The sequence below is a fragment of the Somniosus microcephalus genome, chromosome 3 (genome assembly GCF_052327205.1).
Source record: "Somniosus microcephalus isolate GS21.2 chromosome 3, FLI_Smic_1.0, whole genome shotgun sequence".
NCBI lineage: Eukaryota > Metazoa > Chordata > Chondrichthyes > Squaliformes > Somniosidae > Somniosus > Somniosus microcephalus.
In genome coordinates this window covers 14,846,576-14,863,623 of record NC_140989.1, presented here as the reverse complement: position 1 = coordinate 14,863,623, position 17,048 = coordinate 14,846,576, and the positions used below count along the sequence as shown (strand labels likewise).

At 43.2% G+C, this 17,048-nt stretch overlaps 1 protein-coding gene across 3 annotated transcripts in view; it reads left to right on the top strand.

Moving 5' to 3' along the window:
* The window catches only part of LOC147120871 (collagen alpha-1(XII) chain-like), a 377,794-nt gene that overhangs the window by 306,101 nt on the left and 54,645 nt on the right, over positions 1 to 17,048 (top strand). For all 3 annotated transcript variants that reach the window (XM_085979224.1, XM_085979223.1, XM_085979225.1), the window contains exons 54-56: positions 168 to 221; positions 4,462 to 4,557; positions 15,450 to 15,503. In XM_085979224.1, the coding sequence (XP_085835350.1) occupies positions 168 to 221; positions 4,462 to 4,557; positions 15,450 to 15,503 (204 nt within the window). The remainder of the gene's footprint in view (positions 1 to 167; positions 222 to 4,461; positions 4,558 to 15,449; positions 15,504 to 17,048) is intronic.

Here is a 17,048-nt window from a genome sequence, read left to right as displayed (position 1 = left end):
TGAAACACACTCAATCACCTAACGTACCAAACTTGACCATCTCAGATGTTCTCTCCTTTGTTGAGGGCTTTTTGTGAGACCAAGGGGGCCACCGAGGGGGGGAATCCAAGTGCATAGAATGCAGGCTGTGCTTAATTTGCCTTCTCTGTGATTTGTCCGATTGACAGGGTCAAACTGGTAGCACTGGGCCGAGAGGAGAAAGAGGTCAAAATGGACAAGCTGTAAGTATCTCTTTCTTTTAAATTTCTTCCAGCTTTCTTTCTCAGTGTCAGCTGTGGTTCAGTTGGTAGCATCCTTGCCTCTGAGTCAGAAATGTGTTTGTTCAAGTCCTACTCCAGAGACTTGAGCACAAAACTCTAGGCTGATCCTCCAGTGCAGTGCTGAGGGAGTGCTGCACTGTCGGTAGCGGCTGAATTTCGGATGAGACGTTAAACCGAGGTCCTGTCTGCCCTCTCAGGTGGATGAAAAGATTCCACGGCACTATTTTGAAGAAGAGCAGGGGAGTTATCCCCAGTGTCCAGGCCAATATTTATCACTCAATCAACATCACTGAAACAGATTATCTGGTCATTATCACATTGCATGTGGGAGCTTGCTGTGCACAAATTGGCTGCCGCATTTCCTACATTACAATAGTGCCCACACTTCAAAAAGTACTTAATTGGGTGTAAAGCGCTTTGGGACGTCCAGTAGTTGTGAAACATAGAAATATAGAAGATAGGAGCAGGAGTAGGCCATTCGGCCCCTCGAGCCTGCTCCGCCATTCAATGAGATCGTGGCTGATCATCCAAACTCTGTACCCTGTCCCTGCCTTCTCCCCATATCCCTTGATCCCTTTAGCCTTAAGAAATATATCTAACTCCTTCTTGAATATATTTAATGAATTGGCCTCAACTGCCTTCTGTGGTAGAGAATTCCACAGGTTCACCACTCTCTGGGTGAAGAAATTCCTCCTCATCTCTGTCCTAAATGGCTTACCCCTTATCCTTAGACTGTGACCCCTGGTTCTGGACTCCCCGACCATCGGGAACATCCTTCCTGCATCTAGTCTGTCTAGTCCTGTTAGAATTTTATAAGTTTCAATGAGATCCCCTCTCATTCTTCTAAACTCCAGCGAGTATAAGCCCAATCGACCCAATCTCTCCTCATACGTCATTCCTGCCATCCCAGGTATCAGTCTGGTGAATCTTCGCTGCACTCCCTCCATGGCAAGAACATTCTTCCTCAGATAAGGCAACCAAAACTGCATACAATACTCAAGGTGTGGTCTCACCCAAGGCCCTGTACAAATGCAGCAAGACATCCTTGTTCCTGTACTCAAACCCTCTCGCTACGAAGGCCAACATACCATTTGCCTTTTTAACTGCATGCCGCACCTGCATGCTTAACTTCAGCGACTGGTGCACAAGGACACCCAGGTCTCGTTGCACTTCCCCTTCTTCCAATCTATTGCCGTTCAGATAATAATCTGCCTTCCTGTTTTTGCCACCAAAGTGGATAACCTCGCATTTATCCACATTATACTGCATCTGCCCAATCACCCAACCTGTCCAAATCATACTGGAGTTTCTCGGCATCCTCCTCACAGCACACACACCCACCCAGCTTTGTGTCGTCTGCAAACTTGGAGATATTACATCTAGTTCCCTTGTCTAGATCATTTATATATATTGTGAATAGCTGGGGTCCTAGGACCGATCCCTGCGGTACCCCACTAGTCACTGCCTGCCACTCGGAAAAAGACCCGTTTATTCCAACTCTTTGCTTCCTGTCTGCCTACCAGTTCTCTATCCAAGTCAGTACCTTGCCCCCAATCCCATGTGCCTTAACTTTACACACTAATCTCTTATGCGGGACCTTATCGAAAGCCTTCTGAAAGTCCAAATACATCACATCCACTGGTTCTCCCTTATCTATTCTACCAGTTACATCCTCAAAAAATTCCAGTGGATTAGTCATGCACGATTTACCTTTAGTAAATCCATGTTGACTTTGTCCGACCCTGTCACTGTTTTCCAAGTGCTCTGCTATTACATCTTTTATAATGGACTCTAGCATTTTCCTCACTACCGATGTCAGGCTTACCGGTCTATAATTCCCCGTTTTCTCTCTACCACCTTTTTTGAACAGTGGGGTAACATTAGCTACCCTCCAATCCATGAAAACTGTTCCAGAGTCTATAGAATTTTGGAAGATGACCAGCAATGCATCTACTATTTCTAGGGCCACTTCCTTAAGTACCCTAGGATGTAGATTATCAGGCCCTGGGGATTTATCGGCCTTCAAGCGTGTCAATTTCCCTAACAGCATTTCCCTACAAATACTGATTTCATTCAGTTCCTCCCTCTCATTAGACGCTATGTTCCCCAACATCTCTGGGAGGTTATTTGTGTCCTCCTTTGTGAAGACAGAACCAAAGTATGTATTTAATAGGTCTGCCATTTCTTTGTTCCCCATTATAAATTCCCCTGATTCTGACTGCAAGGGACCTATGCTTGACTTCACCAATCTTTTTCTCTTCACATATCTATGGAAGCTTTTACAGTCAGTTTTTATGTTCCCTGCAATCTTACTCACATACTCTATTTTCCCCCTCTTAATTAATCCCTTTGTCCTCCTTTGCTGAATCCTAAACTGCTCCCAATCCTCAGGTTTGCTGCTTTTTCTGGCCAAATTAAATGGCCTCTCCTTAGATCATATGCTATCCCTAATTTCCCTTGTTAGCCACGGTTGAGTCACCTTTTTTGTTTTATTTTTATGCCAAACAGGGATGAACAAATTCTGTAGTTCATCCATGCGATCTTTGAATGTTTGCCATTGCCTATCAACCGTCAACCCTTTGAGTAACATTCCCCAATCAATCCTACCCAACTCGCGCCTCATACCATCGTAGTTTCCTTTATTTAAATTGAAGACCCTAGTCTCTGAGTCAACTACTTCACTCTCCATCTTAATGAAGAATTCTATCATATTATGATCGCTCTGCCCCAAGGGGCCTCGCAAAACACGATTGCTAATTAATCATTTCTCATTACATAATACCCAGTCTAAGATGGCCTGGATTCCAGTTGGTTCCTCGACATATTGGTCCAGGAAACCATCCTGTATACACTCCAGGAATTCCTCCTCCACAGTATTGTTACTAATTTGGTTAGCCCAATCTATATGTAGATTAATGTCACGCATGATAACTGCTGTGCCCTTATTGCACGCGTCTCTAATTTCCCGTTTAATGCCATCCCCAATCTCCGCATTACTGTTTGGGGTTCTGTATACCACTCCCACTAACGTTTTCTGCCCCTTGGTATTTCTCAGTTCTACCCATGCAGATTCCACATCATCAGAGCTAATATCCTTCCTTACTATTGTGTTAATCCCCTCTTTAACCAGCAATGCTACCCCACCTCCTTTTCCTTTTTGCCTGTCTTTCCTGAATATTGAATACCCCTGGATGTTGAGTTCCCAGCCTTGGTCACCCTGGAGCCATGTTTCTGTAATCCCAATCATATCATATCCGTTTGCCTCTATTTGCGCAGCTAATTCATCCACCTCATTACGAATGCTCCTCGCATTAAGACACAAAGCCTTCAGGCTTGTTTTTTAACACTCTTCCAACAGAGAAATGCAAGTCTTTTTTTCTTTCTCCCTTTTTGCTGAAAATGTGAATTGAAGCTGGGGTCTAGTTCTGTGGTTGTCAGCCATGAGTGCTAGCAGGCTATTCTACACTGGGGCCATCACAACCCAGCTCAATCCCATCCTCACCCGTCAGCCATACACGTACTTTCTAGCGTGGCCCAACAGACAGCACTCAGGAGCAGAATCTCTGGTTGATGATCCCTCCTCTTCACCAGACATGGGGCATCTTCTGCCTAGGTTTCAGCCTTGGCTCAGTGGGTAGCACTCTTGCCTTGGGGTCAGGCGGTTGTGGGTTCAAGTCCCCACTCCGGAGAATTGAGCCCATAATCCAAATTGTCGGAGGTGTCATCTGTTGGAAGAGACATTAAACCGAGGCCATCTGAAGTGGACGTAAAAGATCCCATGGCACTATTTCGAAGAAGAGCAGGGGAGACTTTTTCCCGGTGTCCTGGCCAATATTTATCCCTCAACCGACATCACTAAAACAGATTATATGGTCATTATCTCATTGCTGTTTGTGGGACCTTGCTGTGTGCAAATTGGCTGCCGCGTTTTCCTAAATTACAGCAGGTCAGTAAACTCAGCACAGACCGGGGATTGAACCTGGTCTGCATGATTCTGTTACACGCTGAGTGTTTACCTATTGAGCCATTAGGACTTGTAAGCGTCTGACGGATATCCGGGTGAAATTTTTGCATGTTTGGTTTGGAGCAATGTATGGACTTACGTAACGGGTGCAGACGACTGCAATAACAGCAAAAGATTTATTTTTGTTTGCCACGCAGAAAGCAAAAAATAACAAAACTCTTAATTGCCTTTTCGCAGGGTCCAGCGGGTCCTCGTGGTGAGCAAGGTCCTGCAGGTGCACAAGGCCTCCCCGGCCCCCAGGGTCCTAATGGACTATCAATTCCAGGAGAACCAGTAAGTCTATCTGTTTCACTTCCTGTTCCCCAACACCCCCTCAACCATAGCACTGTAGTGTTGAAAACAACCCATAATGTTGCAAGCTTACCAGCGTGCATTATAGCACCAATATCGTTACATGTAATTCAGTTTGCTTTTTAAAAATGAGCCACAGGACTAATCCCAGAATAATATTACAATTCTCGTGAATACCACATTCCTTCAATATATATTTTTAACTTCAAAGGCATTCTCCCTCTCCTTTTGAACAACTGGTTTTACAGCTGATAAAATTATTACCTCCATTAAAAAGATGATATAATTGGAAGCCAGAAGGTATTCTTATTAGCTGCCGACTTTTTCAGATTGGGGGGGTATCTCAGTAAAGGGGGCCTCAGACTAGTGCGCACTCAGCAAGTGCCAAATCCCTAACTCAGTGGTTGATCTGTCGAGACGAAAACATGTTTTAGTAATATGTTTTTCCCACATTTCCACAGTGTTACAAATAATATAAGGGCAGAATTTCAAGAGGGAGGGGGGAAAAGATAAGGAGTGCTTATTAGAAGATTGGTGTTAACCATAAATAAAAATCACTCCGATTTTGTGTTTTATTAATTCTCAGGATGTGGGCATCGCTGGCAAGGCCAGCATTTATTGCCCATCCCTAATTGCCCTTGAGAGGGTGGTGGTGAGCCGCCTTCTTGAATCGCTGCAGTCCGTGTGGTGAAGGTAATCCCACAGTGCTGTTAGGGAGGGAGTTCCAGGATCTTGACCCAGTGACGATGAAGGAACGGCTGATATATGTCCAAGTCAGGATGGTGTGTGACTAGGAGGGGAACTTGGAGGTGGTGGTGTTCCGAATGCACCTGCTGCCCTTGTCCTTCTAGGTGCTGGAGTCGTGGGTTTAGGAGGTGCTGTTGAAGAAACGCCATTCCTGTAGCCTGAATTTCTACCCCCGGGTGTTAATTGGTGAGATTGCTTCACCAACAGGGAACAGAACTCTCTCCTACGAAGGATACGTTGTTGTGAGGTCCTGAATTTTGTTGTGAGAAACAGTGCGCCACATTACTTCCAGGCTTTCTCTGTGCTGCTACACATTCACTCGCTATGCACTATCAAAGTGTTCCATAGATTGGGTCAGCCATTCTCAGACAGGCTATGCCCTGCACTAGTATTTATAACGTATGTGTTTTGTACAGCCCTAGTATTGAGACATTTCTGAAATAAAATAGGATACAGAAGGGATTCAACAGATGGATAATCTGCACCCTCAATGGCTGATTTCCAACAACCACAAGCAAAATTACAAAAAAGCACATTGTCCATTTTTTGGTGGAAACTTAATATTTTATGAATGAAAATTTGACAACGGAGAGCATTATCTGGAGTCGATTTAAAAAAAAATTAGGTTGTACCAGTCACAAACATGCTGCTTGCTTCCTTTTACATTTGGCATAACAGTGACCACAAGACGAGCTCCAAAAGACATTACTGGACACAGTCAATCAGCCTCCTTGTTGGGTAGTTACTCCTTTAATTAGCTGTTCCATCCAGCTGCAGTCACTTTGACCTTGGTTAGCATTGCCAAATTGTTACACGTGCAATTGGCTGCTTCTCAAAAGAAAAAAAGCAATTAAGTGACTTCAAGAAGTTTCTGGAATTACAAACTGTGCCAGACTACAGCTGCCGCCCAAAGTGATGTTGTAAAGTTTCACATGGGAAGGAAGGGTGAGAGACATCTGGGATCCAAATCTGTCACTCAGAGTAGGCTACATCACTTTGGATGAAGAGGAAGCATTTGGGATGTTGCAGTGTCTACAGATGTTTCTTGGCCTCTAAACGGACTCAGCCCTGCTATTGGGTCAACATTAATGAAAAATTGCATGCTTGAGGATATATATAAAGACACACATTTAAGAGAGAGATGGATTCAGTTCTTTGCTCAGCAAGGAATTGCTTTGTCCATGAGCGAGATGCCAGAGAAGAGATAATGGGGAGAACCTGTCATTCCATATTGCTTCCAGGCTCCCTATTAAACATTCCTCCATGTATAACTTTTGCCTTCGGACAACCAATGGTCCAACTGTTGAAACAAAGGCCTCCATCAACCAAAGTGCTGAATGACATTGCATGGATGAATCCAACAAACAAACAAGTTTTGAAATCAAGATTGGCTTCACGATGGATGTTATCACAGTTTATGCTAATTGCCCCATTCACTGCAAAAGAGATATGTTTATAATGCTATCCATTACCACAGGTCTTCAACAACTTTGCAAGGCAGAATATGGCACAGTTAAGGTCTTTTTCCTCCTCAGTTTCAATTAATCTTTCAACAGTCTGCTACTTCATCCATGGCTCTGCTCCATTGGCATCGATTTTTTAGTAAGATAAGCTCTGTTGGCACCGAGATACTCAATGAATGTCATGGCAACTGACCAGCCTCAGATGGAAAACCCTTTCCAATTTTGTGTAGTTGCAAATGTCTCAACATAATTACCAGCTTCCGCAATGCATGATTTAGTTAATCATCTCATGTATACTTAGAAAAGAACCTAATTGCTAGAAACCAAACATAATAACATGATTAGCTCATTTTAAAAGACGCGTGTGGAAGACCTTTGCACTTGTATAATTTGTGTGGGTTACTTCACCCTTAACAGGCTCGAGAGGCTGATTGGCCTAACCCTGTTCCTATGTTCCTAAATGAGAAACAATGGCCCATATTTTCCGATTGGAGGCTTCCTGCGTGTGGAGGCCTCCGATCTGGAAAAAATCTACGCCCTTACCTGGGGGCTCCAGAGGTCTGGCCATTTCCACTCCTGGGCCTCTCCACGACGAAATGCGCAGGGCCCAGGTATCCCGGGGCGCATGCGGTTCGCAAGCTTCCCTGGGATCACGTGGGCTATGGGGAACCAATGGGAGAAGGGAATGAGATGAATGGAGATCAATGAAAAAACACATCAAAACATTAAATACATTTTTTTTTAAATCACGTTTTTAAAATAAGTTAAAATTACATTAAATATTACAGGGCTAAAAATGAGTTTTTTTTACTTTTTTAAAACTCTTATGCTGGTAAAAGCAGGCCTTATGTCTGCTTTTACCAGGCGTAAGATTTTTAAGTGATTTCAGCGGGCGGAGGTTCTCCAGAAAACGGAACTCTCCCCCCGCAGAGGCCCTTCTCCAGGGCAGGCGTCCGATCTGTCAAGAGGACTCTTGACAGATCGGAAGTGCCGGTTTCCAGCATATGCACTTCGCTTGCCTGAAACCGGCATTTGCAAGGTTCCTACGGGTGTGTACACACCTCGTACACACCCAAAGGGATCGGAAAATACGGGCCAATAACATTTTAGGCAGAAGCTGACTGACATGCTACAGGTAATCGTACAAGTTAACTGGACTCTTTGAATCACTCGTACAAAACTCGGACTGTGGCATTTTTGACAAGTCTTTAAAAGGCCACGCAACTTAGCTTTCATCCCACCATTGCCCCCTCTCTTATTCCTGAGACAGAATCCCCATTTCTAACCATCTGGAACATAGCTGCCTTGAAATCGGCCTGTGGGATGCTACCATAGGAAGGCTTAATGTATTTGTCTGAGGTTCCAAAGTCTGCTACTTGAACAGCAACATTAAAAGAAAAAGGTCAGTGCATTCATTAAAATGACAGAGAAAGGCATTTCATCTGAATGTTTTGAGCATTCGTACTCTGGTAACCCACAGTGCAACTTCAAAGCCATAATGTTATGGCTACTAACAACTTGCTGATGTAATCTGTGTTAGCTGTGGCTCTAGGTCAGAAGGGTTATGAGTTCAAGTCCCACTCCAGAGACTTGAGCACAAGAATCTAGGCTGCCTCTGTTGGAGGTGCTGCCTTTTGGATGAGACATTAAACCGAGGTCCCATCTGCACTCTCAGGTGGGCCTTATGGCACTATTTTGAAGAAGAGCAGGGGAGTTCTCCCCGGTGTCCTGGGGCTAATATTTAACCCTCAACCAACATCACTAACAAAACAGATGACTGTATCTGGTCATTATCACATTACTGTCTGTGGGAGCTTGCTGTGTGCAAATTGGCTGCTGCGTTTCCTACATTACAACAGTGATTACACTTCAATAAGTACTTCATTGGCTGTAAAGCACTTTGGGATGTCCGGTGGTTGTGAAAGGTGCTATATAAATGCAAGTCTTTCTTGATATGTTTTTCAAATGGGGAGTTTTAAGAACATAAGAAATAGGAGCAGGAGTAGACCATTTGGCCCCTTGAGTCTGTTCCACCATTCAATAAGATCGTGGCTGATCTGCTACCTCATCTCCACTTTCCTGCACTATTCCCATATCCCTTGATTCACATAATATCCAAAAATCTATCGATCTTTGTCTTGAATATACTCAACGACTGAGCCTCCACAGCCCTCTGGGGTAGAGAATTCCAAAGATTCACCACCCTCTGAGTGAAGAAATTTTTCCTCATCTCAGTCCTAAATGGCCGACCCCTTATTCTGAGACTGTGACCCCTGGTTCTAGACTCCCCAGCCAGGGGAAACATCCTCCCTGCATCTACCCTGTCAAGCCCTGTAAGAATTTTGTATGTTTCAATGAGATCACCTCTCATTCTTCTAAACTCCAGAGAATATAGGCCTAGTCTACTCAATCTCTCCTCATAGGACAATCCCCCCATCCCAGGAACCAGTCTGGTGAACCTTTGTTGCACTCCCTCTATGGCAAGTATATCCTTCCTTAGGTAAGGAGACCAAAACTGTCCACAATACTCCAGGTGTGGTCTCACCAGGGCCCTGTATAATTGCAGTAAGACGTCTTTACTTATACTCAAATCCTCTTGTAATAAAGGTCAACATACCATTTGCTTTCCTAATTGCTTGCTGTACCTGCATGTTAACTTTCAGTGATTTGTGTACAAGGACACCCAGGTCCCTCTGAACACCAATATTTCCCAATCTCTCACCATTTAAAAAATACTCTGCTTTTCAATTTTTCCTACCAAAGTGGATAACTTCACATTTCTCCACATTATATTCCATTTGCCATGTTCTTGCCCACTCACTTAACTTGTCTATATCCCCTTGAAGCCTCTTTGCATCCTCCTCACAACTTACATTCCCACTCAGCTTTGTATCATCAGCAAACTTGGATATATTACATTTGGTCCCCTCATCCAAATCATTGATGTAGATTGTGAATAGCTGAGGCCCAAGCACTGATCCTTGCGGCACCCCACTAGTTACAGCCTGCCACCCCGAAAATGACCCATTTACTCCTACTCTGTTTTCTGTCCGTTAACCTATCCTCAATCCATGCTAGTATATTACCCCCATAGTATATTCCCGTTTTCTCCCTCCCTCCTTTCTTAAATGGTGTGGTTACATTTTGCTACCTTCCAATCCGCGGAAACCGTTCTAGAATCTATGGAATTTTGGAAAATGACAACCAATGCATCTCCTATTTCTATAGCCACCTCTTTCAAAACCCTAGGATGTAGGCCATCAGGTCCAGGGGATTTATTGGCTTTTAGTCCCATTAATTTCTCCAGTAGTATTTTGTTACTAATACTAATTTCTTTCAGTTCCTCATTCTCGCTAGACCCTTGGTTCTCCACTATTTCCAGGAAGTTTTTTGCGTCTTCTTACGTGAAGACAGATACAAAGTATTTGTTTAATTTCTCTTCCATTTCCTTATTCCCTATTATAATTTCTCCTGTCTCAGCCTGTAAGGGACCCACATTTACTTTTGCTAATCTTTTCCTTTTTACACACCAATAGAAGCTTTTACAGTCTGTTTTTATGTTTCTTGCTAGTTTACTCTCATTTTCCATTTTCTCTTTCTTTATCAATTTTTTGGTCCTCCTTTGCTGAATTCTAAAATCCTCCCAATCCTCAGGCTTACTACTCTTTTTGGCAACATTATAAGCTTCTTCCTTTGATCTAATACTATCTTTAACTTCTCGTTAGCCACAGTTAGACCACTTTTCCTGTGGGGTTTTTGTGCCTTAAAGGAATGTATAATTGTGGTAAATTATGTATTAATTCTTTAAATGCTAGCCATTGCTTCTCTACCATCATACCTTTTACTGTAGTTTCCCAATCTACCTTAGTCAACTCACCCCTCATACCTACGTAGTTTGCTTTGTTTAGAATTAAGACCCTAGTTTCGGATTTAACTAAATCACTTTCAAACTCAATCTAAAATTCTATCATATTATGGTCACTCTTCTCTAAAGGCCCCTTTACTACAAGGTTATTAATTAACCCTTTCTCATTGCACAATACTAGATCTAAAATAGCGTCTTCCCTAGTTGGTTCCTCAACATACTGATCTAGAAAATTATCTTGCATACATTCCATGAATTTGTCCTCCACACTATTACTGCAAATTTGGTTTGCCCAGTCTATCTGTAGATTAAAGTCCCCCATGATACTGTATTACCCTTGTTACATGCGCCTCTAATTTCCTGATTTATACTCTGCCCTACATTACAACTACTGTTTGGGGGCCTATAAACAACTCCCACCAATGTTTTCTGCCCCTTGCTGTTTCTTAGCTCCACCCAAGCTGATTCTATTTCTTGATTTTCAGAGTTAAGATCCTTTCTCTCGACTGTCTTTATCCCATCCTTTATTATCAGGGCTACCCCTTCTCCTTTTCCATTTTGCCTATCTCTTCTAAAAGTTAAGTATCCTGTAATATTTAGTTCCCAACCTTGGCCACATTGCAACCACGTCTCCGTTATGGCTATTAGATCAAACCTATTAATTTCTATCTGCGCTATTAATTAATCTATTTTGTTGCGAATGCTTCGCGCATCTAGATATAGTGCCTTTAACTTTGACTTGTTTCTATTTTTCCCTGATGTCACCTTAGTCACTGATGCCTTATTACCTTTGTTACTCTTTCTCTCCCTTCCTGACCCACTCTGCTTATCTCTAATCTCTACTCTGCTCTAGGGTCTTGACATTTCTCTCGCTGCTTTTAAATGTACTCTTTCCTGAATCCTCCCACCCGCCCCCCCCCCCCCCCCCACTTCTTCATTAGTTTAAAGCCCTGTCTACTGCCCTAGTTATTCGGTTCACCAGGACACTGGTCCCAGCCCGGTTTATGTGGAGCCCGTCCCAAAGGAACAGCTCCCTCTTTCCCCAGTACTGGTGCCAGTGCCCCATGAACTGAAACACCTTCCTCCCACACCACTCTTTGAGCCACGCATTTAAACCTCTAATCTGTTGTCCCTATGCCAATTTGCACATGGCTCAACAGAGCAAAATAACAGTGAAAACTTTTACATTTTTAACCTTTGCGTCAATGAGATTGAAATCTATCACCTAATGCAAGATGAATCAGAAGGCCATATATAATCCCACTTTGCAGAAATGGTTATTTCAAGCAAATCATGAGGTCTGCATTCCTTCTTCTAAACATGTTATTGCGTTGATTTCCTGGTTGCCATGGTAGTGCTCCGTTCCATTTACAGTAGTATAATTTCAGTAACCCACAAAACCATATATGCGTTTCCACCAAGCACAATTTGTAGGGCTTGCCTCTCCAGTATGTGAGTTCTTAGCAACAACGACAAAACAGATCACAGTCACTGAAGAAAAGAGGGCAGCCACTGACACATTGTCACCTCAGCGCGTCCAGAAACCAGACAGATCAGCCATGTTTAATTGCTGTGTGACTATCTTTCACAAATAGATTTGCTTCAGTGACATGCCTAATAGCTGCCCCCCTCGTTCTGGGTTCCACCACCGTTTAGCAGTGTGAGAAACATGTCACAGATTTCCATCAAATTCGTTGATTAACTTCACCGTGATGTGGTTTGTGTCTGCTTCTATTCGACTGAAAGTAGAGCCTCTCCAACATTTAATTTTTTTTTTAATTACCCTAGTGACAAGGGAAACCTTTAACAGAATTCTATAAAGTTCTCTAGTCATTGCATGGATTGCATGCCAAAAAACAAGATGTCTGACTTTGCCAGAGAAACATAGCTCCCAAAGCTCTCCACCACTGGGAGTTTTCCTTGCCTCATGTCTGGGTCTGTTGTAGGCTCACTGATAGAGATTGATCGCTGTGATTAGTCAACAACTCCATTATCGTTCTATCATGTGATGACCAGGATGGCAGAAGGCGAACTAGATGGACTTTGGTCTTTTTTCATCTAATAGTTCCTGTGTTCCTATAACATTCAGTGTGACCTCACAGCATTTCAAAAAAGGAGGCTTAGTTCATGATTAAGATAGTTGCCTTACTTCAGTTTATTTATCTATCTGTATCTACCCATCTATTTGTCTGTCTACTGACCTATCGAACTTTAAAAAGGCTTTTCATAGAATCATAGAAATTTACGGCACAGAAGGAGGCCATTCAACCCATGGTGTCTGTGCCGGCCGAAAAAGATCCAGCCTAATCCCACTTTCCAGCTCTTGGTCCGTAGCCCTGTAGGTTACGGTACTTCAAGTGCATATCCAAGTACTTTCTAAATGTGATGAGGGTTTCTGCCTCTACCACCCATTCAGGCAGTGAGTTCCAGACCCCCGCCACCCTCTGGGTGAAAAAAATTCTCCTCAACTCCCCTCTAATCCTTCTACAAATTACATTAAATCTATGCCCCCTGGTTATTGACCTCTCTGCTGAGGGAAATAGGTCCTTCCTATCCACTCTAGGCACCTCATTATTTTATACACCTCAATTACTTTTCCCCTCAGCCTCCTGTTCCAAAGAAAACAATCCCAGCCTATCCAATTTTTCCTCATAGCTAAAATTCTCCAGTCCTGGCAACATCCTCGTAAATCTCCTCTGTACCCTCTCTGGTGCGATCACATCCTTCCTGTAATGTGGTGACCAGAACTGTATGCAGTGCTCTAGCTGTAGACAAAAGTTATATACAAAAGGGAACTAACCACAGGAAGCTGGGATACAACATGATTATGGATAGGGAGTTGGTTAAAACAATAGGAAATGGAGAGCAGGGGGAGGTATTGAATGAAGTCCCACTGGGGCAGTACTTCGAATGTACATTTACAGACCTGGATATCAAAATCCAAGGTAAGTTGGTCAGATTTGCTGAGGACACTAAAATATGAGGAGCAGTAGAAACAGAGGATGCAGCTAGAGACTTGGTTCGGGCAAAAATCATGTTCTAAGTATAGAATATATGGAATAGATTTATCACAGGGAGACTTAGACAGGGGCCTGGGAATCACATCAGACACAATTTTCAACATGGTTAAAATGATGATAGAACACTAGGATATACAGCAGAGAGTACAAGTCTTCAGAGATTATACAATACTCTGGTCAGATCACACTTGGCGTACTGTGTTCAGTTCTGGTATGCACGCATTGGGAAGGGTTACAGACCGATCCCAGGTGTAAAGAGGATGAGCTTTGAGGCACAATTAGAGAAAGCCAGACTCATCAGCCAAGAATGAAGGCGCTTAAGGGGATGCAGACATATAAAATATGAAATGGGGATAAGCTTTACTTCATTACAAGCCAGGAAAGGGGGAGTAGGGGGCATCAATTTAAATGTGACAAGTACATTTAAAACATATCAGCAAGAATTTACTCAAAAGAGTGATAAATGGTTGGAATAATCTGCCAGGCGAGATAGTAGAGGCAAAGCCACTAGGGACATTGAAAATACAGCTGGATGCTATAATGGGAAAGTTAAGGCACTTAAGAGGTGAATTTCAATGGGTCAAATAGCTGGTCCTCATCCTTGGCTTCTCTCACGTCACATTTTTAGGATGTCAGTCTTTCCATCGCTCCACCTATCTTTCCATCTGAAGGAGAGAATAAAATTGCTGGGAATACACGGTAGCTCTGCCATCGCCTGATGAGAGACAGGGTAACGTTTCGGATCGAGAAGATCCGATGAAGGTTCTACAGGCACAAAACATTTACCTGATTTTTTGCTTCACAGATTTTTACGGGTGTTCTGCCGGCAACTTGTTTTTTTTTATTTCAGATTTTGCCTTTTTCTTTTCTCCATCTCTCTACGTTGATTGAAGCGATACTTTCAGTACTTTGGGAGATTTTCCCAAAATTCAATAAAGCAGCCTAACGTTAATACCCTTAGTTGGAGGGAATGCCATTGGCCAATAATCAGGGGGCATAGATTTAAAGTATTTGGTAGAAGGATTAGAGGGGAGTTGAGGAGAACATTTTTCACCCAGAGGGTGGTGGGGACAGAAACCCTCATTACATTTAACAAGTACTTGGATATGCACTTGAAGTGCCGTAACCTACAAGGTTACGGAACAAGTGCGGGAAAGTGAGATTAGGCTGGATAGCTCTTTTTCAGCCGGCACAGACATGATGTGTCGAATGGCCTCCTTCTGTGTCGTAAACTTCTATGATTCTATGAATAAAATGTCACAGGGTGTTTCACATAGGATAAGACTGAGTGATAGCAGAATAATTAGGAGTTGACCGATAGCATGTTCGAGCTAAACAAATCTTACCTGCGTGCCTCTGTGTTAAATTGCAAATAATTGAACTATTTCCTCTGGTGAGGGAATCCAGAACAAGGGTGCATAATCTTAAAGTTAGAGCCAGGCTATGCAGGAAGCATGTCTTCACACAAAGTGGAAGTCTGGAACTCTCTTCCTCAAAAGGCAGTGGATGCTGGGACAATTGAATCTTTCAAGATTGAGAGCGATAGATTTTTGTTGGGTAAGGGATATGGAGCAACGACGGGTAAATGGAGTTAAGATACAGAGCAGCCATGATCTAATTGAATGATGGAACAGACTTGATGGACTGAATGGCCTAATCCTGTTCCTATGTTATTTCTATCAGGTCCTTTCATATAGTTGATACTAGTGGGAAACCCGTTGCTGATGTATAGGTTGAATTTGTTCACTGTGTTGATGATCTGGGCTATGTCTGTTACAGGGACGCCCTGGAATGAAAGGTGATGCAGGAGATCCAGGAATTGCAGGACGACCGGTAAGCATTATTCTCTCTCTCAATTATTCTCCCCTGGGGTTACTTCATAATGTAAAGGCTGGTGAGACCGCAGCACAAAACCACCCACAAATTGGACTGAATTGGGAATCTCATTAAGAGAAGCGTCCTGATGACTGCTGTAGGGAATGGAATTATCACAAAGGTGCTTTCTTGAGGTTGGTGGTAGAGTGATACTTGATTTTAGTGTGCTTGATGGGGCAGTGTGGAGGGAGCTTTACCCTGCATCCAACCTATCTTGTATCTGGGCATATTCGATGGCACAGTGCAGCGAGTGCTTTACCCTGCATCCAACCTATCTTGTATCTGGGCATATTCGATGGCACAGTGCAGCGAGTGCTTTACCCTGCATCCAACCTATCTTGTATCTGGGCATATTCGATGGCACAGTGCAGCGAGTGCTTTACCCTGCATCCAACCTATCTTGTATCTGGGCATATTCGATGGCACAGTGCAGCGAGTGCTTTACCCTGCATCCAACCTATCTTGTATCTGGGCATATTCGATGGCACAGTGCAGCGAGTGCTTTACCCTGCATCCAACCTATCTTGTATCTGGGCATATTCGATGGCACAGTGCAGCGAGTGCTTTACCCTGCATCCAACCTATCTTGTACCTGGGCGTACTTGATGGCACAGTGCATCGAGTGCTTTACCCTGCATCCAACCTATCTTGTACCTGGGCGTACTTGATGGCACAGTGCATCGAGTGCTTTACCCTGCATCCAACCTATCTTGTACCTGGGCGTACTTGATGGCACAGTGCAGCGAGTGCTTTACCCTGCATCCAACCTATCTTGTACCTGGGCGTACTTGATGGCACAGTATGGTGGAAGTTTACCTTGCACCAACCTATGCTGTACCAGGGAATACTTGATGGAACAGTGCATCCAATCTGCACGTTGCATTAGTTTTCGTGAACATTGTAATTGTTATGATGCTCCATTTAAAGAAAAAGCACATCACTTTCAGTGTAACATCTTTACACTACCATATTGGTACAGAGTTACGTATAGGTTCTGATGAGAACACTTGCAATACTTTAAATGATCGAATTGAAATATGTGCATAATAAAAGCTGTAGCATTAACAGTTCCAATGTCGCATTACCATGTTGGTTATACCTGTGTGTCTTCTTTCTCACATCCTTTGGCTTTTTGAGTCAGCTCAGTAACCCAATAGATCATTGGTTCTTTTGATGCATGGAGAGATTGCAGTCCAAAATTCGGGCTTTTCAAATGTTCCCTGGTCTACCCTGGCCTGTTGCATGCCACAAATGATGCCTTGCCCCCTCCTTGGCCTCAGACAGCACCACATCGCATGGTGCTTCTCTCAGTCTATACACTCTGCTCAAACCCACAATCACATTCTCAGCCAGATATTTTTGTCCAAACTCTTTCTTGACCAGAGCCAACTGAAACAGCTGCTACTAGAAATTTCTGTGAACAGTTGTGAATTCCTTTGCAGCTCCAAAAGGACCTGATATTCTGTGATTTTGTATGTAGTTGTATTAAATAAAAAAAACTTC